Below are 23,246 nucleotides of genomic sequence, written 5' to 3'. Positions count from 1 at the left end.
GTCCACTTGCAAGCAGAAAATAAAGATATTTCTGTTGATAATCGTCGTGTTTGTATCCGTTGTCTCGCTCAAGGCCATTGCGCCCACAGATTTGAATTTTGGCGAGAGTTCAGCCTATTGACGTCATTTCCGCGGTGTAATACCCGCATATCTGAAACGGCAAAGTTAAGAGTAGAGTTAAATAAAGTTTTTAATCAACGCAATAATTTACAAACGTTGACCAGTCGAAATAATCGTCGAAATTTGGCGTCTGTGGCTGGAAGCAGACGCCGAGTTCGACGTTCCTCCCAAATGCCACACTGCCTCGCTTTTCAGGCCTACAAAAAAACATATTTTTCAAAACAATGAGTTGTAATTACCTTGTACGCTCTAGACGGTCAAGTTGCAAGCTGAAAACAAAAATATTTGTCTTGTTAGTCGTCGTGTTACTAACCGCTGTGTCTTGTTTGCCAGCATTGCCGCTTTCCTACTTCCTGTTGCAAGCCACGCCCACGGATTATAATTTTGCCATGAGTTCCGCCTATTGACGTCATGTCCGCGTCGCATGACTGCGACGTAATATTATCTAAAACTGTTTGTGCGGCATGGTGTTGTTCTGTGCGGTATTGTGTTATTCTGTGCGGCGTCGTGTTGTTCTGTGCGGCGTAGTGTTGTTCAGTGCGGCGTCGTGTTGTTCAGTGCGGCATGTTGTTGTTCAGTGCGGCATGTTGTTGTTCAGTGCGGCATGGTGTTGTTCAGTGCGGCATGGTGTTGTTAAGTGCGGCATGGTGTTGTTCAGTGCGGCATGGTGTTGTTCAGTGCGGCATGGTGTTGTTCAGTGCGGGATGGTGTTGTTCAGTGCGGCATGGTGTTGTTCAGTGCAGCATGGTGTTGTTCAGTGCGGCATGGTGTTGTTCAGTGCGGCATGGTGTTGTTCAGTGCGGCATGGTGTTGTTCAGTGCGGCGTAATATTGTTCAGTGCGGCGTAATATTGTTCAGTGCGGCGTAATGTTGTTCAGTGGGGCATGGTGTTGTTCAGTGCGGCATGGTGTTGTTCAGTGCGGCATGGTGTTGTTCAGTGCGACATGATGTTGTTCAGTGCGGCATAATGTTGTTCAGTGCGGCATAATGTTGTTCAGTGCGGCATAATGTTGTTCAGTGCGGCATAATGTTGTTCAATGCGGCATAATGTTGTTCAGTGCGGCATGGTGTTGTTTAGTGCGGGATGGTGTTGTTCAGTGCGGCATGGTGTTGTTCAGTGCGGCATGGTGTTGTTCAGTGCGGCATGGTGTTGTTCAGTGCGGCATGGTGTTGTTCAGTGCGGCATGGTGTTGTTCAGTGCGGGATGGTGTTGTTCAGTGCGGCATGGTGTTCAGTGCGGCATAATGTTGTTCAGTGCGGCATAATGTTGTTCAGTGCGGCATGGTGTTGTTCAGTGCGGCATGGTGTTGTTCAGTGCGGCATAATGTTGTTCAGTGCGGCATAATGTTGTTCAGTGCGGTATAATGTTGTTCAGTGCGGCATGGTGTTGTTCAGTGCGGGATGGTGTTGTTCAGTGCGGCATGGTGTTGTTCAGTGCGGCATGGTGTTGTTCAGTGCGGCATGGTGTTGTTCAGTGCGGGATGGTGTTGTTCAGTGCGGCATGGTGTTGTTCAGTGCGGGATGGTGTTGTTCAGTGCGGGATGGTGATGTTCAGTGCGGGATGGTGTTGTTAAGTGCGGCATGGTGTTGTTAAGTGCGGCATGGTGTTGTTCAGTGCGACATGGTGTTGTTCAGTGCGGCATGGTGTTGTTCAGTGCGGGATGGTGTTCAGTGCGGGATGGTGTTGTTCAGTGCGGGATGGTGTTGTTCAGTGCGGCATGGTGTTGTTTAGTGCGGCATGGTGTTGTTCAGTGCGGCATGGTGTTGTTAAGTGCGGCATGGTGTTGTTCAGTGCAGCGTAATGTTGTTCAGTGGGGCATGGTGTTGTTCAGTGTGGCATGGTGTTGTTCAGTGCGGCATGGTGTTGTTCAGTGCGGCATGGTGTTGTTCAGTGCGGGATGGTGTTGTTCAGTGCGGCATGGTGTTGTTCAGTGTGGCATGGTGTTGTTCAGTGCGGCATGGTGTTGTTCAGTGCGGCATGGTGTGTTTCAGTGCGGCATGGTGTTCAGTGCGGGATGGTGTTGTTCAGTGCGGGATGGTGTTGTTCAGTGCGGCATGGTGTTGTTCAGTGCGGCATGGTGTTGTTAAGTGCGGCATGGTGTTGTTCAGTGCGGCGTAATGTTGTTCAGTGGGGCATGGTGTTGTTCAGTGCGGCATGGTGTTGTTCAGTGCGGCATGGTGTTGTTCAGTGCGGCATGGTGTTGTTCAGTGCGGCATGGTGTTGTTCAGTGCGGGATGGTGTTGTTCAGTGCGGCATGGTGTTGTTCAGTGCGGCATGGTGTTGTTCAGTGCGGCATGGTGTTGTTCAGTGCGGCATGGTGTTGTTCAGTGCGGCATGGTGTTGTTCAGTGCGGGATGGTGTTGTTCAGTGCGGGATGGTGTTGTTCAGTGCGGGATGGTGTTGTTCAGTGCGGGATGGTGTTGTTCAGTGCGGTATAATGTTGTTCAGTGCTGCATAATGTTGTTCAGTGCTGCATGGTGTTGTTCAGTGCTGCATGGTGTTGTTCAGTGCGGGATGGTGTTGTTCAGTGCGGCATGGTGTTGTTCAGTGCGGCATGGTGTTGTTCAGTGCGGCATGGTGTTGTTCAGTGCGGCATGGTGTTGTTCAGTGCGGCATGGTGTTGTTCAGTGCGGCATGGTGTTGTTCAGTGCGGCATTGTGTTGTTCAGTGCGGCATGGTGTTGTTCAGTGCGGCATGGTGTTGTTCAGTGCGGGATGGTGTTGTTCAGTGCGGGATGGTGTTGTTCAGTGCGGCATGGTGTTCAGTGCGGGATGGTGTTGTTCAGTGCGGGATGGTGTTGTTCAGTGCGGCATGGTGTTGTTCAGTGCGGGATGGTGTTGTTCAGTGCGGCATGGTGTTGTTCAGTGCGGCATGGTGTTGTTAAGTGCGGCATGGTGTTGTTCAGTGCGGCGTAATGTTGTTCAGTGGGGCATGGTGTTGTTCAGTGCGGCATGGTGTTGTTCAGTGCGGCATGGTGTTGTTCAGTGCGGCATGGTGTTGTTCAGTGGGGCATGGTGTTGTTTAGTGCGGCATGGTGTTGTTCAGTGCGGCATGGTGTTGTTCAGTGCGGCATGGTGTTGTTCAGTGCGGCATGGTGTTGTTCAGTGCGGGATGGTGTTGTTCAGTGCGGCATGGTGTTGTTCAGTGCGGCATGGTGTTGTTCAGTGCGGCATGGTGTTGTTCAGTGCGGCATGGTGTTGTTCAGTGCGGGATGGTGTTGTTCAGTGCGGGATGGTGTTCAGTGCGGGATGGTGTTGTTCAGTGCGGGATGGTGTTGTTCAGTGCGGCATGGTGTTGTTCAGTGCGGCATGGTGTTGTTCAGTGCGGCATGGTGTTGTTCAGTGCGGCATGGTGTTGTTCAGTGCGGCATGGTGTTGTTCAGTGCGGGATGGTGTTGTTCAGTGCGGGATGGTGTTCAGTGCGGGATGGTGTTGTTCAGTGCGGGATGGTGTTGTTCAGTGCGGTATAATGTTGTTCAGTGCTGCATAATGTTGTTCAGTGCTGCATGGTGTTGTTCAGTGCGGGATGGTGTTGTTCAGTGCGGCATGGTGTTGTTCAGTGCGGCATGGTGTTGTTCAGTGCGGCATGGTGTTGTTCAGTGCGGCATGGTGTTGTTCAGTGCGGCATGGTGTTGTTCAGTGCGGCATGGTGTTGTTCAGTGCGGCATTGTGTTGTTCAGTGCGGCATGGTGTTGTTCAGTGCGGCATGGTGTTGTTCAGTGCGGCATGGTGTTGTTCAGTGCGGGATGGTGTTGTTCAGTGCGGGATGGTGTTGTTCAGTGCGGCATGGTGTTCAGTGCGGCATAATGTTGTTCAGTGCGGCATAATGTTGTTCAGTGCGGCATGGTGTTGTTCAGTGCGGCATAATGTTGTTCAGTGCGGCATAATGTTGTTCAGTGCGGTATAATGTTGTTCAGTGGGGCATAATGTTGTTCAGTGCGGCATGGTGTTGTTCAGTGCAGCGTAATGTTGTTCAGTGGGGCATGGTGTTGTTCAGTGTGGCATGGTGTTGTTCAGTGCGGCATGGTGTTGTTCAGTGCGGCATGGTGTTGTTCAGTGCGGGATGGTGTTGTTCAGTGCGGCATGGTGTTGTTCAGTGTGGCATGGTGTTGTTCAGTGCGGCATGGTGTTGTTCAGTGCGGCATGGTGTTGTTCAGTGCGGCATGGTGTTGTTCAGTGCGGGATGGTGTTCAGTGCGGGATGGTGTTGTTCAGTGCGGGATGGTGTTGTTCAGTGCGGCATGGTGTTGTTCAGTGCGGCATGGTGTTGTTAAGTGCGGCATGGTGTTGTTAAGTGCGGCGTAATGTTGTTCAGTGGGGCATGGTGTTGTTCAGTGCGGCATGGTGTTGTTCAGTGCGGCATGGTGTTGTTCAGTGCGGCATGGTGTTGTTCAGTGCGGGATGGTGTTGTTCAGTGCGGCATGGTGTTGTTCAGTGCGGCATGGTGTTGTTCAGTGCGGCATGGTGTTGTTCAGTGCGGCATGGTGTTGTTCAGTGCGGCATGGTGTTGTTCAGTGCGGCATTGTGTTGTTCAGTGCGGCATTGTGTTGTTCAGTGCGGCATGGTGTTGTTCAGTGCGGCATGGTGTAGTTCAGTGCGGCATGGTGTAGTTCAGTGCGGCATGGTGTTGTTCAGTGCGGCATGGTGTTGTTCAGTGCGGGATGGTGTTGTTCAGTGCGGGATGGTGTTGTTCAGTTTGGCATGGTGTTGTTCAGTGCGGCATGGTGTTGTTCAGTGCGGCATGGTGTTGTTCAGTGCGGCATGGTGTTGTTCAGTGCGGGATGGTGTTGTTCAGTGCGGGATGGTGTTGTTCAGTGCGGGATGGTGTTGTTCAGTGCGGGATGGTGTTGTTCAGTGCGGCATGGTGTTGTTCAGTGCGGCATGGTGTTGTTAAGTGCGGCATGGTGTTGTTCAGTGCGGCATGGTGTTGTTCAGTGCGGCATGGTGTTGTTCAGTGCGGCATGGTGTTGTTCAGTGCGGGATGGTGTTCAGTGCGGGATGGTGTTGTTCAGTGCGGGATGGTGTTGTTCAGTGCGGCATGGTGTTGTTCAGTGCGGCATGGTGTTGTTAAGTGCGGCATGGTGTTGTTCAGTGCGGCGTAATGTTGTTCAGTGGGGCATGGTGTTGTTCAGTGCGGCATGGTGTTGTTCAGTGCGGCATGGTGTTGTTCAGTGCGGCATGGTGTTGTTCAGTGCGGGATGGTGTTGTTCAGTGCGGCATGGTGTTGTTCAGTGCGGCATGGTGTTGTTCAGTGCGGCATGGTGTTGTTCAGTGCGGCATGGTGTTGTTCAGTGCGGGATGGTGTTCAGTGCGGGATGGTGTTGTTCAGTGCGGGATGGTGTTGTTCAGTGCGGCATGGTGTTGTTAAGTGCGGCATGGTGTTGTTCAGTGGGGCATGGTGTTGTTCAATGCGGCATGGTGTTGTTCAATGCGGCATGGTGTTGTTCAGTGAGGCATGGTGTTGTTCAGTGTCGCATGGTGCTGTTCAGTGCGGCATGGTGCTGTTCAGTGCGTCATGGTGCTGTTCAGTGCGGCATGGTGTTGTTCAGTGCGGCATGGTGTTGTTCAGTGCGGCATGGTGTTGTTCAGTGCGGCATGGTGTTTTTCAGTGCGGCATGGTGTTTTTCAGTGCGGCATGGTGTTTTTCAGTGCGGCATAATGTTGTTCCGTGCGGCATAATGTTGTTCAGTGCGGCATAATGTTGTTCAGTGCGGCATAATGTTGTTCAGTGCGGCATAATGTTGTTCAGTGCGGCATAATGTTGTTCGGTGCGGCATGGTGTTGTTCGGTGCGGCATGGTGTTGTTCAGTGCGGCATGGTGTTGTTCAGTGCGGCATGGTGTTGTTCAGTGCGGCATGGTGTTGTTCAGTGCGGCATGGTGTTGTTCAGTGCGGCATGGTGTTGTTCAGTGCGGCATGGTGTTGTTCAGTGCGGCATGGTGTTGTTCAGTGCGGGATGGTGTTGTTCAGTGCGGGATGGTGTTGTTCAGTGCGGCATGGTGTTGTTCAGTGCGGCATAATGTTGTTCAGTGCGGCATAATGTTGTTCAGTGCGGCATGGTGTTGTTCAGTGCGGCATAATGTTGTTCAGTGCGGCATAATGTTGTTCAGTGCGGCATAATGTTGTTCAGTGCGGCATAATGTTGTTCAGTGCGGTATAATGTTGTTCAGTGCGGCATAATGTTGTTCAGTGCGGGATGGTGTTGTTCAGTGCGGCATGGTGTTGTTCAGTGCGGCATGGTGTTGTTCAGTGCGGGATGGTGTTGTTCAGTGCGGGATGGTGTTGTTCAGTGCGGCATGGTGTTGTTCAGTGCCGCATGGTGTTGTTCAGTGCGGCATGGTGTTGTTCAGTGCGGCATGGTGTTGTTCGGTTCGGCATGGTGTTGTTCAGTGCGGCATGGTGTTGTTCAGTGCGGCATGGTGTTGTTCAGTGCGGCATGGTGTTGTTCGGTGCGAGATGGTGTTGTTCGGTGCGGGATGGTGTTGTTCGGTGCGGCATGGTGTTGTTCAGTGCGGCATAATGTTGTTCAGTGCGGCATGGTGTTGTTCAGTGCGGCATGGTGTTGTTCAGTGCGGCATGGTGTTGTTCAGTGCGGCATGGTGTTGTTCAGTGCGGCATTGTGTTGTTCAGTGCGGCATGGTGTTGTTCGGTGCGGCATGGTGTTGTTCGGTGCGGCATGGTGTTGTTCAGTGCGGTATCGTGTTGTTCAGTGCGGTATCGTGTTGTTCAGTGCGGTATCGTGTTGTTCAGTGCGGTATCGTGTTGTTCAGTGCGGTATCGTGTTGTTCAGTGCGGTATCGTTGTGTTTCGTATTGTGTTGTGTTGTTCGTAATGTGTTGTGTTGTTGGTATTGTGTTGTTGGTATTGTGTTGTGTTGTTCGTATTTTGTTGTGTTGTTCATATTGTGTTGAGTTGTTCATATTGTGTTGAGTTGTTCGTATTGTGTTGTGTTGTTCGTATTGTGTTGCCTCTAACACTTAGCTTCTAACACTTAGCCTCTAGCACCTAGAAGGTAAATAAATAGGAAGGAAGGACTCACCGGTGACGTCGTCGCCCACGTCCAAGCGTTGTACTTTGTATTTTCATCCTTCTGACAGTGGAAAACATATAGCCAACAAACACCGTGGAACCTAAACGAATGAAAGAAAACTATCATTTGGCCACAACCAACATTCACAGATACAACACAATGTGACGTGCGGGGTTGAGGTTAAAGGTTGAGTAAATGGCCCTCGTTTTAAAGTACTTTTTTGAAAAGGAGTGGGAACAAGTAAGACGTATTTAATTTATTTATTGGGAAGTAGTAAGACTTATTAAATTTATTTAATCTACTTTTCTTCCCAGGCAAAATTTGATGTGCTGCAATTCCAAATTTCCAAAGTGAATGAAGGAATGAAATCCTTTAAATTATGATTTTGTATAAATACTAGGCATAAACACAAAATCTACGGCACAAGATGGGCAGACTTTACTTGTTTGAAAAGGACTGGTTACAAGACAGACTTTTTTAATTTATTTAATGGGAAGAAGACTTATTTAGTTTAATTGATCTATTTTTGTTCCCTGGCAAAATTCGATTTGCTGCAATTCCAAATTTCCAAAGTGAATGAAGGAATGAAGTCGTTTAAATTATGATTTTGTATAAATACTAGGCATAGACACAAAATCTACGGCACAAAACGGGCAGACTTTACTTGTTTGAAGAGGACTGGTTACAAGACAGACTTTTCTGATGTATTTAATGGGAAGAAGACTTATTTAGTTTATTTAATCTCTTTTTGTTGCCTGGCAAAATTGGATTTGCTGAAATTGTATTTTGCCAAATCTTGACTTGAGACCTGATAGGAAGTATTAAACGCTTAGTTAAATCGATACAAGTTGGTAATAAGAGCGAGTAATGTTGGTTGAAGCGATGAATTAAGGTTGAAAGCAATTTAAATTATGACTTTGTATAAATACTAGATATTAACAGAACATCTACTGCGCAAAATGGGCAGAGTTTACTTGTTTGAGAAGGAGTGGCTTATTTAAGACTAAGATTTATTTAATCTGTTTGTTCCCAGGCAAAATTGGATGTGATGCAATTCCAAATTTCACCACATGATGGTGCCCAATTTTGACTTCATAGGACATATTCAACACTTAACTATTATGTTCAAGGTAATCAGATTTGTTTATTATTCTAATGGGCTTTTCAAAACTATTCTGGATTACTACTTTGGATCTATTCTACATTACTTGGCAACAACATACTCTGTAACAGATTAGGCAGTATAATCACATATGTTAACTTGAAAGTGCCCACACTCAATCCACTTATCGTGATGTGTTAAATCAATTACTGTTAGACATTATTATTCTGATAATCTACCAAATCTTTGAATTGAAGAATTTGTGATTTAATTAATAGCTTGTTGTTATGTTCAGGGTAATCAGACTTGTATATAATTCTAATGGCCTTCTTTTGAAAACTATTCTGAATTACAACTTTGGATCTTATATTACTTTGCAACAATATACTCGGTGACAGATTAGGCAGTATAATCACATATGTTAACTTCAGTGCCCACACTGTATTTATTTATGGTTATTTGTTAAATCAAGTACTGTTAGACATGAAATAGGAAGTGTTTAACATAAATGTTATGGCTACTCACCATTGTAGCTCGCTCCTGGTCAATGATACGAGCCTCTTCTTGCAGTGGAAAACTTGCAGCCAACAAACACCGTGGAACCTAAAGGAATGAAATTAAACATTAACATTTCGCCTGGACCAATATTCACACGTACAACGCAACGCGGCTACACTTCTGCTAGCGCCTCAGCTACACGTTGCTATTACAAACGTAAATCTCTTTAAACACAATGAGTGTTACTTACCGTGTACGCTGTAGACGGTCCAGTTGCAAGCAGAAAATAAAGATATTTCTGTTGATATTCGTCGTTGCTCAGTGGCTCACGGCCATCGCGCCAACAGATTTGAATTTTGGTGGAAGTTCAGCCAATTACGTCATATCCGCGGCACATGACTGCGACGTAATACCCGCTTATCTGAAACGGCAGTTAAAAGTAGAGTTACATCAAGTTTTCTTTTTTAATCAACGCAATCATTTACAACCGTTGACCAGAAAGAATCGTCGAAATTCGACGTTCCCCCCAAACGCCACACTCACTCGCTTTTCAGGGCAACAAAAGTACTTCTTTTTAAAAACGATTAGTTGTACTTACCGTGTACGCTCTGGACGGTCCAGTTGCAAGCAGAAAATAAAAATATTTCTCTTGTTAGTCGTATGTTACCATCCGCTGTGTCTTTGTCAACATCGCCATTTTCCTACTTCCTGTTGCGAGCCACGCCCACGGATTTAAATTTTGGCGGAAGTTCCGCCCATTGGCGTAGTTTTCGCGTATAGCAAATCCGATTGGTTGGGAAGGGGGCGCGGTTATGCAGCCGAGGGGTCCTGTGATCGGTGGGATGTAAAGTAGGCGTCGACGTCACGTCCGCGTCACGTGACCACGACGTGGCAGACGTCATATAGCAACCGCTGTTTTGTTTAGTAGACTTACAGTTGTTATGCATTGACATAATGGCGCACACTCCAAATAGACTTAAATAAATTAAATAATTCTTCTGCCCACTCCCTTTTAAACAAGTTAACTCTCCCCGCGGATTTGAATTCCGGCGGAAGTTCTGCCCATCACGTGACGTCTGTCACGTGACCACACGCGGCAGATGTCATATAGCAACCGCTGTTTTGTTTAGTAGATTTACAGTTGTTATGCGTTGACATAATGGCGCACTGGTTAGCATGTCCACCTCTTAAGCATGATGTTGCGGGTTCGACGCCTGATCAATGTTAGCATGGAGTGAGCTGAAGTGCATGGCGCTGAAGATTTGAATCTTTGAAATGCGCTGAGGTCTGACGTATCAGGCAGAATGGTTTGCCATCACGTTCAACAAAAAATAGAAACTTTCCCACTCTGATAAAAACGTCCTGTGTTCATCTACATATTTTCGTTTTGCTGTGCATCTTTTCCCTGCCATTTCGAGAGCCCAATTGACACTAATAGTTTACTGGAATGTGTTTGCCCATCCTACTTTGTGGAATTTCACCACATGCGCTTTTGACGAAAATACAAAATTAAACTCAAGTGAAGCCAACACGCACAACCCCCCCCCCCCCCCCCACACACACACACACACACACACACACACACCTACACACACACACAAATGTTGATATGAACATAAAACAGCCGCATGCGGTTCGGGAGTTGCGGCTTGGCCAAAGCTGTACTATACAACTTTATTTGTGTAAAATTTTCACAACAGCTGTCACACAAACAAAGCGGGAAAAACCGAAGACGTGCGTGTTCCGCCCACGCTGGATTTATTTGCACCTTTGAAAAGACACCGTATTGCCGCAGATGTGGCAAAGAGTACTTTTGGGCATCTGAGACGGAAGGATGTCCAAAGCATCACGTCACCTGCTCTGGTAGGAATGGTGGTGGGACGTTGAGGTCAACCGCTTTGGGGTTGGCTGAATCTTTGGTCGCAGGATGCCACACACTTGAAGACAGAAGCAGAAAAGCAGAGCTAAATGCAAAATGTACTCACCGGTGACTCCAATTTTTTCCCCCCCTGAAGAAATGGATGGACGGGTGGCCCCGGCTGGCCGGTGGGACTCTTGTTATTCTGACCCTTTTTAGTGCGCGTTTGGGGCAACAACCGTTTTTTGTGGCGCTCTCTTCTGGTTCAAGAGTGCCCTGCATGTGAATTTGCCTTTCCTGCCTTCTGATTGGATGAGCGCCGGTGTGACGCGGTGCCTCTGTCACCGTGGCGGGGGGTATACGTCGGCATCGGAGCGTCTGCCAACGTCTGAGACCGGCTGGCAGTGTATCGGAGGTGTCGAGTGCGGTGCCGCTGGAGCTCACTCACCAGCTGGTGTTAGGGCCACAGAATGAAGGCCAAGGAGAAGACTAGAAAGAGAAACAGAAACTTCTCCTCCAATTGTTTGATTTGTCTCTTCTGAGCTTCGATGAATTCTTTCAGCTCTTTGTTCCTCTAGGACGGACAAATGGAAAGTAGCCTTCAAAAGCCAGTAAGCGTGCAAGTAAGTGCCGGGCTGGCTTTGGGCCCTTACCTGTTGCGCGCTGTGCAGCAGATCCTCTCTCAGATTCTCTCTTGGAGGATGCAAGCGTCGCGCTCCCTCAACTCCCACATCAGGGCTCGCTTCCATTGGTCCACGGCGCTCCTAAGCTCTTGTCTCTGATCCGCCGTCAGCACGTCATTCACGCCAGCGTGGCTGGCTTTTTCGCCGTCCGTGGCGGGGCAGTCCCGCTGCGGTAGCGCCTCGTACAACATGGCCTCCAGCTCCATGATCCTCTGGGCCGCAATCCTCGTCCATCAGTGGTCCGGCGGGAGATTTGAGGGCGGCTTACCTTATGAGCCTGGTCCATGGAACGCTTCCTGAAGTCCAACTCTTCATCCAGGTAGCCCTTCTGGTTGCAGAACATATCCTAGCACAGCTCAAGGTCAGAATTGTTGGGGCACATTGCCCCGAGTTCCCCTTGGCTGATGTCGCGTGTCTGTCTACCTTCTCACTTTCAATGTCCAACATCTTCTGTTGAAGTGCTGACTTGGTCACTTTGATGTATTCTAACCACTGAGGAAAGGCTGCTGTCACATAAGCAGAATGCGAGAGCGTGCGTGGACGTGCGCGTTACCTTCTCGGCTAGGGTGGGAAGGGTCCTGGCGTGAATCACGACCACCTGCTCCTCGTTGGTGAGATTCTGCAAGAGCCCAAAGGCACAGCGTCAACAAGGTTCTTTCAGCGCAAAGCCTTCCAAAAGTCACATTTGAGCCGCCGAGTCTCGTGGAGTGCGAACATAAGGAGTTCGACATACACTTACGGCGTTATCGCCCAGGATGTCCCGCTTCTTCATCAGATCACTGATGACGATGTCCTGGGGAAAGGCGCAAGGAGCAATGTAAGGTGTTCTGGGACCTCAGGTTAAGGTTAGGGTTGCGAGGGACGCCTTACGTACGCTCACGCCGTCGGCCTCGCAGTAGATCTGCAAAGGGCTGAGGCCGTCTGGGAAACGGACTTGCAGAAACTTCAAGACGGGGGAGCGCCACTCCCTCTCCTGAAAGGCAGAGGCATGCATCCGTCCGTCCGTCCGTCCGTCCGTCCGTCCGTCCGTCCGTCCGTCCGTCCGTCCGTCCGTCCGTCCGTCCGTCCGTCCGTCCGTCCGTCCGTCCGTCCGTCCGTCCGTCCGTCCGTCCGTCCGTCCGTCCGTCCGTCCGTCCGTCCGTCCGTCCGTCCGTCCGTCCGTCCGTCCGTCCGTCCGTCACATCTCTGGCCTCAACACGCTTGTGCGAGTCTTCCCACCTCCAGCTCCAGGATGCGGAACTCAAGCAGTTCGTTTTGGTCTCGGATATCCTGGATGCGCTCTTTCAGACGCGCTTCTTCCGCCTCCATCCGCCTGACCTGAAAAGACAGTCAGACCTCATCTGCGGGGCTTCCGGACGGGTGTGACGCCAAGCGACTCCGCCCAGCGCCTTTCTTTCCGTCACCTTTTCGGCCAACTGCTGATTGCTCTGACGCAGCAGCTGCTTCTCCTCCACCCACTTGACATTCTAGAAGAGACAAACGCGTGGACAGCTTTGGAATGTTGTGTCATTTTCATCCACAAATTCTTTGGTTGACTGGAAAATGACATTTGCTTTTCTCCGCATTTTCCCAGCCACGTTCAGGGGGGGGGTTGGTCCAGTAATGCCAGACGAATGAGTGACTGAAGAATGTAGCTATTTTGTCTGACAAAAAGGTGTGCTCATTGATAAGCTTACCTGTCCTTGTTGCTTCAGCGCTGACTCCAGATCTGCTACTCTGCTTTGATAGTGACCCATTTCTACTGTCATGTAACATGGGGGGAAGAGATGGTGCAAATGGTAAAATATGGATTGTTCACAGGAATAAATTGGCAGAGCTGAAATTCCAAATTTGTCCAAAAGATGGCGCCAGACCAAAACATGAGACCAAAAAAGGGGCCAAAATAAGCTAAGCAAGTTAAAATAGAAATAAAACAGGAACACGGTGTCGGATTGTGAGTCACGCATGGACGCACAAATGTGATTTTTACTTTTTGATTTCTTTGCTTGGCTAAAAATGTATTCTGTAACAGCTTAAAGCAATATTGTTAGTCAATTCGATCAAGGGACCCGCCACTATGAGAATAGTGGCGTGACATAAATTGTTTGGAGAAGCACAAATGTGATTTTTACTTCTTGATTTCTTTGCTTGGCTAAAAATTGATTCCCTCTTTCATGAACTGTGTTTTGCAATCGAATTGTTCTGGGATTGAATGATTTTATTAACACGGGTATCAGTGGGTGAAATTGTTCGGTTTCTGGAGTGATTAAGATTTGTAATTCTATTTCATGTTTCTTCAATAAATGTGTTGTGTATATTCATCTACTTTGTTGTGCGCTGATTTGTACTGAATGTACAATCGATGGTTCGGGGTTGATTTGACAATTTGATTAATGTGCGGGGGGTTATTATGGTATAACATAGGACCGTAATAAATAAAAGTAACATCAGACAATTTTAGAGAATTGAATAACTTTCGTAGTTATTTGAGACACGAGTGAATTTCAATCCGTTTGAAAGTTTGCTTCGTCTGAATAAATTAACGGAAGTGTTTGAATCGGATTATTGGTTTGGTGTAGAACTGAAAGTAATTTAATTATTTGAAGGGCGCAGGCCCGTTTCCCCTTTTGACGGGCCGCGTAAAAAGTAACTCCGAACATGTTAGAGAATTAAATAACTTTCGTAGATATTTAAGGGAAGAGTGAATTTCGTCAAAAGTGAATTCGTTTGAAAATTTACTTCCTCTAAATAAAATAACGACGATGGTTAAAATAGATCATTTGAGTTGGTGAAGGATAAAAGTATTTCGATTGTCCGTCGGGCCGCGTCAAAAGTTAAACAGGACACGATCGAAAAATAGACTTGCCTTCCAAATTATTTACTGGGCAAATCTAAATAGAGTAAGACATTTTTATTCGTTTTAAGAAAGTTGTTATTCTTTTTAAGCAATCAAGTGGGGTGAAGCACTCCGACAGTTAAGTGCTTGATCTACATATAAGAAGTTAGAATTAATAACGTAAAGTGCATTAATTTTCTCCTTAAATGCTATTATTGTCACACTTTTATTAATTCGATTCTCTTTCGAATAAACAAGTTGGTCGGCTCGCTGCTTGAGCGACCAAGTAGAACGGACCCATATCAACATTTACTTCGGCAAAACTAGTGCTAGGGTGCGCTATACAAACGAATCCCTGAGGTCTTAACAAAGACATCTAAAAATATCCGTAACATAATAAGAACTTCAAACATTAGCGGGGAGCCATCAATACGATGCGGTCACTTCGAAGTCTTGCCTCGAATTGAGTTACTCGGCTCGAGCTTAGGGTGACTTGAGAGGGATTGGCGTCGTACAGAAATTAGATTGATTCCGGTGGAGTTAATTTAACTCGGGTGGTTAGATTACGGACGAATCTCCGAACCCGGCTAAGACAAACCCGTTACCGGGAAGCCGGGGGCACCTTATTGAAAGAGGTGCGTTTGACACTACCATCAGCTTTTCTCTGGTCTGAAAGGAGGAGGAGGGAGGCTCCTCCTCCTCCTTTCAGACCAGAGAACACCCGAGGCTGGGTGAGAACGGGGAGGCTGCGACCCGGCCGGGGGTTGCGGGAAGGGGCGCCACCTTGATCTCCTTCTCGGCGTCGTAGTCCCCTCCGCTGGTCTGGGCTAGCAGAGCGTAGGCTCGTTGCAGCGCTTGATATTCTTGCGTCAGCTGGCGGTAGCGAAGCTCCGCCTCCTAATGCACACACCAATGCAACACAGCACTAGTACCAGAATCAGTCAGACCGGCGACAAAGCACCCGCGACGCAAAGACGAGTCCGATTCCAGGCTGAAGAGGAATGTTTGGCGCCAATACGCTGGCAGAAATGGCGGGCTACCTCTTCGGGTTCCGTGTCGGGGGTTCTGTCGGTGTGAAAAGACAAGGACGATCCGTCCGAGTCCACCAACACGTCTTCGTCGTAGCCGTAAAATGTTTCGATGACCTGCGGGCGCGGAAGCAAACATCTCTCTGAACAAACTGAAGCGACACCTCACGATGAATCGACGAGAGGAACGATAGCGAGAAAAAGGCCATTTCATCTTGCGCAACACCAAGCAGCCGCAAACAAACAGACTCACCTTGCAGGACCTCACGCTTTGTTCCTCCTCAGAGATTCTCGACGGCGGTATCGTAGCAGCAAATCTCTCTCCCGTCGACACAAATAATCCGCCTTTGAGATTCTTTGGATGCAAAGGGAACGAACGTCTCCGGCGCAGAAACAAACGCGACTCACGATGACATTTCTGACATGAGCTCCTGTCTCCAGAGCCTGAAAAACCCGTCACCGGCGATGATTGGAGGGACGCTCGTCTTTTCCAAAAGTGACAACTACAGGGTGTGTCAGGGTTTTCCAGATTATCTTTATCGTATGATTATGTTGCTTTGACTTTGACTGCAACCTGTAATAAATAATATTATTTATCCCTTATTTATCCCTATCGCTTATCCCTTCCTACACAAAGTCGTAAAACATCCCTTGCTATGTTTTGACTAGAGGTCAAGGGCTTTCTCTATTCAATCCACTCTTACACCCACCCTGTTTCGCTTAATAAAAATGCTCGTGCAGGAGCCGAGAGTCAGACTTCATTCGTACAACGGATGGACTCTCCACCTGCAGGTGTCCAAAAGAACTTACTTGTCTCCCGTGTGGTTCTTGCAAAATAAGTTGGAGCGAGCGCAACTCTAACAGGGTGCATTTTGCCACTAGCTGCCTACGGACAATGACGTCGCGCTCGCGGCTCATGGTTGACGGGCTGAGCAGCCGGGCGAGTCCGTCGTTTTCAGCGCACAGCGAGTGGCAAAGGCGCTGACAAAACGGGAGCTTTGAGCTGCTGAAAACGGCAAAACAAGTCTAAAGCGTGTTCAAACGCGTGCGCACAATGCTCCTGCTTGAAAGGTCGGAATTTAAGGGGCCAATTTTTTGGATGGCGGCCGCCGGCCAAGCTTTGGACGGAAAAGGTTTCCTGGCGACAGCGAGCGAGCGCGGCGCTGCCGTACGTGCACCGAGTCGCCTGCCTGAAGACCTTGGACAAGTCGTCGATGATGTGCCGCTGCTCCACAACTTGAAGGAACTCCATTTCACCGTCCTGCTGGCCGCAACCGCGCTCCAGGTCATTGAGCGAACTAGGCCTTCTCTGTGGAACACAAATTCAGTGGACTCTGTTGGCATGCCGCCGTTGTTCGCGTCGACTTACCAAGCTTGCCATCTCCTCGTTCTCCTGGGTGACAAAGCGCACTTTGTTTTCAAGGCGACACAGCACCAGCGAGAGTTCTTCATTCTTCCTGCTCAGGCGTTTGTTTTTGTACAGGAGTGGCAGAAACTGGCTTTCTGTTTCTCTCAGTCGCTTAAGCTGCAAGCATGAAGTGCGGGATGCGAAAGACGCACAACACGCGGGCCAGAACGTATCCATTCCTTTTGCATCGGTTTGAACGGAATCGTGGCTTTGGCTCCCAATAAAAGACATCTACCAGGCAACCGACTCGCCGCGCCGCTCAACTAATAAGCAAGCGCAATGGGTGCCTCGCTGGATGGCGCGCATCAAACGTAGCGCAAACCTTCAAGCGTGCCGTCAATAAATTACCAGTTCATTGCGCTCTTCAGAAAGCAGGCCGTTTCGATCCTCCAGTTTCCTGATGACTGCGCTGAGCTCAGCGATTTTCAGATGAAACCTTCGCGTGTCCCGATCCTCCTGAGACTGAAAACGCCCCGCAACACACACACACAACCACTCGTTCAAAGTTCAAAACTGTTTTTGTGCTACCTTCCTCCAGCAACGAACTAAGTCATGCGTACTGCAAGTGTGTGATGAGGTGGCTTACGCTATGAAGAGGATTGCTAGTAGCGCCGTTGACCCCACTTCCAGGGTAGTTTAGGCCCGCCCTTTGGGAATCCCTCAGGGCAGCGATCTGCTGCTCGGCAGCCTGAGTCTGCAGCTGAAGGCGGTGGACGTGGCCGGCCCCAGGGATTTATCCAAAACACTAACCGCTCTGTCTTTCAGCTTGATCTCATCCATCTGGATGTACAAACGGGGAGCGCTCAGGCAGGCGGGCAAACTCATTTGCCAGAATTGTGACAAAAACAAAGAGAGCAACCGGCCAATTTTTATCTTGAATCGACTAGAACACCATTGCTGTGACAAAAGCGAAGCGAGCAACCGGACGTTTTCTTCTTGTGAAATAGAATAGAATAGAATGCCTTAGGTGTCATTGCACTGCAGGTATACAACGAAATTGGGAACATAGCCACGCACCGCGCATCTGATCAGTCCTACCAGTCGGCGGATCTCCCTCTCGCAGTCTCTCTTGGTTCGGCTCAGCTCCTCCCGATGCTGGTGATGAGCCGATCGGAGCTCGGCCGCTCGGGACTGCCAGGCCTGCTGGGCCGCTGCCAGGGCTTCTTCCGCGCTCCTGGTGGAGGCGACACCGCTCGGTCTCCCGACACCGCCGCGTCTCCTCCACTTCCGCCAGCAAAGCGCCCCCGCTCCTCACCTGAGCAGACATTGCGCCACATCGGGCCGTTGAGACCGCAACGGAGCGCCGCGATGCTTACTGGGGACAAGCTACACAATACGGTAGCGGCCGCATCGGAGCCCGACGTGGCGTGCGGTTAGTCAGACACGGATTGAGCGGATCACCTTGTCCATGGAGCCGTCCCTCAGGCTGAGGACCAAGGCATTCAGTCGCTGGATCTCTCCATCTTTGATTTTGATCACTCTCATCAGCTCCATTTCATGCTGCCGCAGTAATGTCTCCCTGGTAACGGCTAACTTTTTCTGCTTCTCCTCATGGAGTTTGCTTTTGAGTTCCGTCATGGCGGCGGTGGCACGGTGGTGCTCCGCCCGCAGGTCCTGACTTCTCTCTCTCTCCAGACAGTTGACCTGACATGACTTAGACAAACTTTATTGTCATCTTGTCTGCACATGGTGCATACAAAACGAAATTTCGTTGCACACGGCTTACAACAAAGTAGTGATATTGCAGTTGAATAGAAGTAACATATCCTATGAAAAAATATATATACATATACTGTATATATATATATTACAAATAAGTATAAAGTGCAGCAGTGCTAATTATGCAATAGTGCAAGTAGGCAAAACAGTATTCAAGAGTGTGCAGAGGAATGCTAAACCATGTATTAAACTTCTATTTAAAGGGTTTACACAAGTTCAGTAAAGTTGGTAGTGCGAGATAGTGCAAGATAGAGGTCCGTAGTGTCATAAAGTACAGTTCTGTGAATGTGTGATGCAGAGTTCAGTTTAGAGCTCAACAGTTCTAATGTTCAACAGTCTGATGACAGCAGGGAAAAAGCTGTTGCAGAACCTGGTGGACCTGCAGCGGATTGTGCGAAACCTCTTCCCAGAGGGCAGCAGGGAGAACAGTCCATGGTGGGGGTGTGATGGGTCATTGATGATGTTACGGGCATGGGACATGCAGCGCTGAGATGAAATGTCCTGAATGGAGGGAAGAGGAGCCCCTATGATCCTTTCTGCTGTCCTCACCACTCTCCTCACATTCTTCCAATCGGAGGCGGTGCAGCCTCCACACCACACAGAGAGTCAGCTTGTCAGAATGCTCTCTATGGTGCTCCTGTAGAACGTCCTCATGATGGGTGGGGGCAGGTGGGCTCTCCTCATCCTCCGCAGGAAGTACAAGCGCTTCTGTGCCCTCTTGATCAGTGCCGTAGTGTTCATAGTCCAGGTGAGGTCTTCTGTGATGTGGACCCCCAGGAATTTGGTGCTGCTGACCACCTCCACAGCTGAGCTGTTGATGATCAGTGGAGCGTGGTGAGGCTGGTTTTTCCTGAAGTCGACGATGATCTCCTTCATCTTCTCCACATTCAGGATCAGGCTGTTGTCTCTGCACCAGCCCACCAGCTGCTCCACCTCCTCTCTGAAGTCCAGGTCGTTGTTGTCTCTGATGAGCCCCACCACCGTTGTGTCGTCTGCGAACTTCACGATGTGATTGGTGGTGAACCTGGGGACGCAGTCGTGTGTCATCAGGGTGAACAGCAGGGGGCTCAGGACGCAGCCCTGAGGGGAGCCTGTGCTGAGGGTGATGACATCAGAGGTGTTCTGTCCGACCCGGACTGACTGAGGTCTGTTGGTGAGGAAGTCTAGCAGCCAGTTGCGAAGGGGGGTGTTGAAGCCCAGGTGTTCCAATTTTCCTACTAGATGCTGTGGGATGATGGTGTTAAACGCTGAGCTGAAGTCCAGGAACAGCATCCGAACATGGGTGTTCTTCTCCTCCAGGTGAGCCAGGCTCAGGTGAAGAACGGAGGAGATGGCGTCCTGAGTGGAGCGGTTTTGCCGGTCGGCAAACTGGAACGGGTCAAATAATGGGGGGAGTCTGGAAACGATGTGATCTTTAAGCAGCCTTTCGAAGCACTTCATCATGACCGGAGTCAGTGCAACAGGCCGGCAATCATTAAATGAGGTGATTTGAGGTTTCTTCGGCACCGGAATGATGGAGGCAGTCTTAAAGCACGCTGGCACTGTGGCTTGGCCCAGCGAGGTGTTAAAAATGTCTGTGATGACCCCAGCCAGCTGACTTGCACATTCCCTGAACACACGCCCAGGAATGTTGTCGGGGCCAGGGGCCTTACGGGGGTTGACTCTCCTCAGGGTCTTCAACACATCGGCGGAGTCAAGGCAGAGTACCTCCTCTTCCTGATGGGGGACAGTTTTAACTGCTGGAGTGCCGTTTAGTGCCTCGAACCTCCCAAAGAAGTTATTTAGACCATTTAGAAAGTCAGCATCAACTTCACCCACCGGGGGGGAGGGTGAGTTGTAGTCTGTAATCGCCCGTATGCCTTGCCACATACTCCTGGTGTTGTTGGCGTCGTGGAAACGATCCTGAATTTTTCGACTGTGGTCTCGCTTCGCTACCCTGATGGCACGGTTCAAGTTGGCTCTTGCTGTCCTCAGTCTCTCCTTGTCGCCAGACTTGAAGGCAGAGTTCCGCGCTCGTAGCGTTTGACGTACCTCCTCAGTCATCCAGGGTCGTTGGTTGCCCCGGGTGATGATATTCTTAGTGGTGCTGACGTCCTCGGTGCATTTGTTGACGTAGGCTGACACAGTCATGGCACACGCATGTCAAATCTACATCGGGGAAACTGGGAGGGAGGGAGGGAGGGAGGGAGGGAGGGAGGGAGGGAGGGAGGGCGGGAGGGAGGCAAGCAGGGAGGCAGGCAGGCAGGGAGGCAGGCAGGGAGGCAGGCAGGGAAGCAGGCAGGGAGGAAGGCAGTGTCTGTCTGTTGAGGTTTTCACCTTGTTCTTCTCCTGCTGAAGTTCTAACTGGACGTCCATCAGTTTGGCTCTCAGCTCGTCATTGGCGGCCTGAAAGGCGTCCGTTCGCTCCGCCTTGACCCGCCCTGCCGGAGCTCGTTTGGACATCTCTTACTCGAGTCTCGCCCGGTCGTCAGTCAGAGATCACAACATTTGTACCTGGAGAGCACAAACGCAGCGCTGTTTTCCACTGGCTTCGGACTCAACTTCAATCGGTACCGTAACGTACAACATCATAAACATAGATCTAGCTTGACTTATTCATTGAATAAATGCATTTGGTTCTTCAAAACTGTATCACGCAACATAGCGTGACCGAGACGGCCGTTATCCACCTGCGTGAAGTTATTTGGTGAAATGAATGAGATGTTTAAGACACAATCGTTCTGTCTCTATGTAGATGAAGGGAAATAATCGATTGCTGAAGGTCCAAAGGTGTTGTGATAAACAAATAAACATATTAGTGACATATTTGTGATAAACATATTAGGCAGGATAATCACATATGTTAACTTGACTGCCCACACTGTATTTATTTATGGTTATTTGTTAAATCGAGTACTGTTAGACATGAAATAGGAAGTGTTTAACATAAATGGACGACGAAAGGGGTACTCACCATTGTAGCTCCTGCTGGTCAATGATACGAGCCTCTTCTTGCAGTGGAAACCATACAGCCAACAAACACCGTGGAACCTAAAGGAAGGAAATTAAACATTAACATTTAGCCTCAACCAACATTCACAGATACAACGCAACGCAAACTACACAAACGTAAATCTTTTTAAACACAATGAGTTGTACTTACCGTGTACGCTCTAGACGGTCCACTTGCAAGCAGAAAATAAAGATATTTCTGTTGATAATCGTCGTGTTTGTATCCGTTGTCTCGCTCAAGGCCATTGCGCCCACAGATTTGAATTTTGGCGAGAGTTCAGCCTATTGACGTCATTTCCGCGGTGTAATACCCGCATATCTGAAACGGCAAAGTTAAGAGTAGAGTTAAATAAAGTTTTTATTCAACGCAATAATTTACAAACGTTGACCAGTCGAAATAATCGTCGAAATTTGGCGTCTGTGGCTGGAAGCAGACGCCGAGTTCGACGTTCCTCCCAAATGCCACACTGCCTCGCTTTTCAGGCCTACAAAAAAACATATTTTTCAAAACAATGAGTTGTAATTACCTTGTACGCTCTAGACGGTCAAGTTGCAAGCTGAAAACAAAAATATTTGTCTTGTTAGTCGTTGTGTTACTAACCGCTGTGTCTTGTTTGCCAGCATTGCCGCTTTCCTACTTCCTGTTGCAAGCCACGCCCACGGATTATAATTTTGCCATGAGTTCCGCCTATTGACGTCATGTCCGCGTCGCATGACTGCGACGTAATATTATCTAAAACTGTTTGTGCGGCATGGTGTTGTTCTGTGCGGTATTGTGTTATTCTGTGCGGCGTCGTGTTGTTCTGTGCGGCGTAGTGTTGTTCAGTGCGGCGTCGTGTTGTTCAGTGCGGCATGTTGTTGTTCAGTGCGGCATGTTGTTGTTCAGTGCGGCATGGTGTTGTTCAGTGCGGCATGGTGTTGTTAAGTGCGGCATGGTGTTGTTCAGTGCGGCATGGTGTTGTTCAGTGCGGCATGGTGTTGTTCAGTGCGGCATGGTGTTGTTCAGTGCGGGATGGTGTTGTTCAGTGCGGCATGGTGTTGTTCAGTGCGGCATGGTGTTGTTCAGTGCGGCATGGTGTTGTTCAGTGCGGCATGGTGTTGTTCAGTGCGGCATGGTGTTGTTCAGTGCGGCATAATATTGTTCAGTGCGGCGTAATATTGTTCAGTGCGGCGTAATGTTGTTCAGTGGGGCATGGTGTTGTTCAGTGCGGCATGGTGTTGTTCAGTGCGGCATGGTGTTGTTCAGTGCGACATGATGTTGTTCAGTGCGGCATAATGTTGTTCAGTGCGGCATAATGTTGTTCAGTGCGGCATAATGTTGTTCAGTGCGGCATAATGTTGTTCAGTGCGGCATAATGTTGTTCAGTGCGGCATGGTGTTGTTTAGTGCGGGATGGTGTTGTTCAGTGCGGCATGGTGTTGTTCAGTGCGGCATGGTGTTGTTCAGTGCGGCATGGTGTTGTTCAGTGCGGCATGGTGTTGTTCAGTGCGGCATGGTGTTGTTCAGTGCGGGATGGTGTTGTTCAGTGCGGCATGGTGTTCAGTGCGGCATAATGTTGTTCAGTGCGGCATAATGTTGTTCAGTGCGGCATGGTGTTGTTCAGTGCGGCATAATGTTGTTCAGTGCGGCATAATGTTGTTCAGTGCGGTATAATGTTGTTCAGTGGGGCATGGTGTTGTTCAGTGCGGCATGGTGTTGTTCAGTGCGGGATGGTGTTGTTCAGTGCGGCATGGTGTTGTTCAGTGCGGCATGGTGTTGTTCAGTGCGGCATGGTGTTGTTCAGTGCGGGATGGTGTTGTTCAGTGCGGCATGGTGTTGTTCAGTGCGGGATGGTGTTGTTAAGTGCGGGATGGTGTTGTTCAGTGCGGGATGGTGTTGTTCAGTGCGGCATGGTGTTGTTAAGTGCGGCATGGTGTTGTTCAGTGCGACATGGTGTTGTTCAGTGCGGCATGGTGTTGTTCAGTGCGGGATGGTGTTCAGTGCGGGATGGTGTTGT

The 23,246-nt window shown here is 49.2% G+C and overlaps 1 protein-coding gene and 1 long non-coding RNA gene across 5 annotated transcripts; both read right to left on the bottom strand.

Annotated features, from left to right (window-relative positions):
* Positions 1 to 6,961: 6,961 nt before the first annotated feature.
* On the bottom strand, positions 6,962 to 9,653 carry LOC125994465 (uncharacterized). The gene is made up of 4 exons (XR_007490628.2): positions 9,347 to 9,653; positions 8,999 to 9,169; positions 8,776 to 8,853; positions 6,962 to 7,248 (listed from the first exon to the last, which is right to left on the bottom strand). It is a non-coding gene; the product is annotated as an uncharacterized lncRNA (long non-coding RNA).
* A 767-nt stretch (positions 9,654 to 10,420) lies between these two features.
* LOC125994595 (janus kinase and microtubule-interacting protein 3-like) lies at positions 10,421 to 16,016 on the bottom strand. Of its 4 annotated transcripts, XR_011086682.1 has the most exons (14): positions 15,386 to 16,015; positions 15,145 to 15,249; positions 14,888 to 15,001; positions 12,966 to 13,030; positions 12,693 to 12,755; positions 12,508 to 12,606; positions 12,164 to 12,262; positions 12,023 to 12,082; positions 11,843 to 11,908; positions 11,713 to 11,781; positions 11,558 to 11,635; positions 11,260 to 11,501; positions 11,055 to 11,180; positions 10,423 to 10,685 (listed from the first exon to the last, which is right to left on the bottom strand). XR_011086682.1 is itself a non-coding variant. In XM_068650314.1 (13 exons), the coding sequence occupies exons 4-12, from the start codon at positions 13,023 to 13,025 to the stop codon at positions 11,289 to 11,291; spliced, it is 807 nt and encodes a 268-aa protein (XP_068506415.1). In that variant the 5' UTR covers positions 13,026 to 13,030; positions 14,888 to 14,998; positions 15,145 to 15,249; positions 15,386 to 16,016; the 3' UTR covers positions 10,421 to 11,180; positions 11,260 to 11,288. The 4 variants fall into 4 exon arrangements, 3 of the variants coding, with proteins under 3 accessions (XP_068506415.1, XP_068506414.1, XP_068506416.1); XM_068650314.1 differs by having other exon boundaries at positions 10,421 to 11,180; positions 14,888 to 14,998; positions 15,386 to 16,016; XM_068650313.1 differs by having other exon boundaries at positions 10,421 to 11,180; positions 12,966 to 13,027.
* Between the last annotated feature and the right edge of the window lie 7,230 nt (positions 16,017 to 23,246).

Source organism: Syngnathus scovelli, chromosome 3 (genome assembly GCF_024217435.2).
Source record: "Syngnathus scovelli strain Florida chromosome 3, RoL_Ssco_1.2, whole genome shotgun sequence".
NCBI lineage: Eukaryota > Metazoa > Chordata > Actinopteri > Syngnathiformes > Syngnathidae > Syngnathus > Syngnathus scovelli.
The sequence above is the reverse complement of the archived record's forward strand: the minus strand, read 5'-3'. Positions and strand labels throughout refer to the sequence as shown.

What these genes read in the sequence shown, in the direction of transcription:
- LOC125994595 (XM_068650314.1), bottom strand. Translation starts at nt 13,025, where the DNA reads ATGGGTCACTATCAAAGCAGAGTAGCAGATCTGGAGTCAGCGCTGAAG. An exon ending in CGCTGAAGCAACAAGGACAG is followed by an intron (nt 12,756 to 12,965) that starts GTAAGCTTATCA and finishes TGTCTCTTCTAG; the next exon opens with AATGTCAAGTGGGTGGAGGA. An exon ending in TCCGCATCCTGGAGCTGGAG is followed by an intron (nt 12,263 to 12,507) that starts GTGGGAAGACTC and finishes TCTGCCTTTCAG; the next exon opens with GAGAGGGAGTGGCGCTCCCC.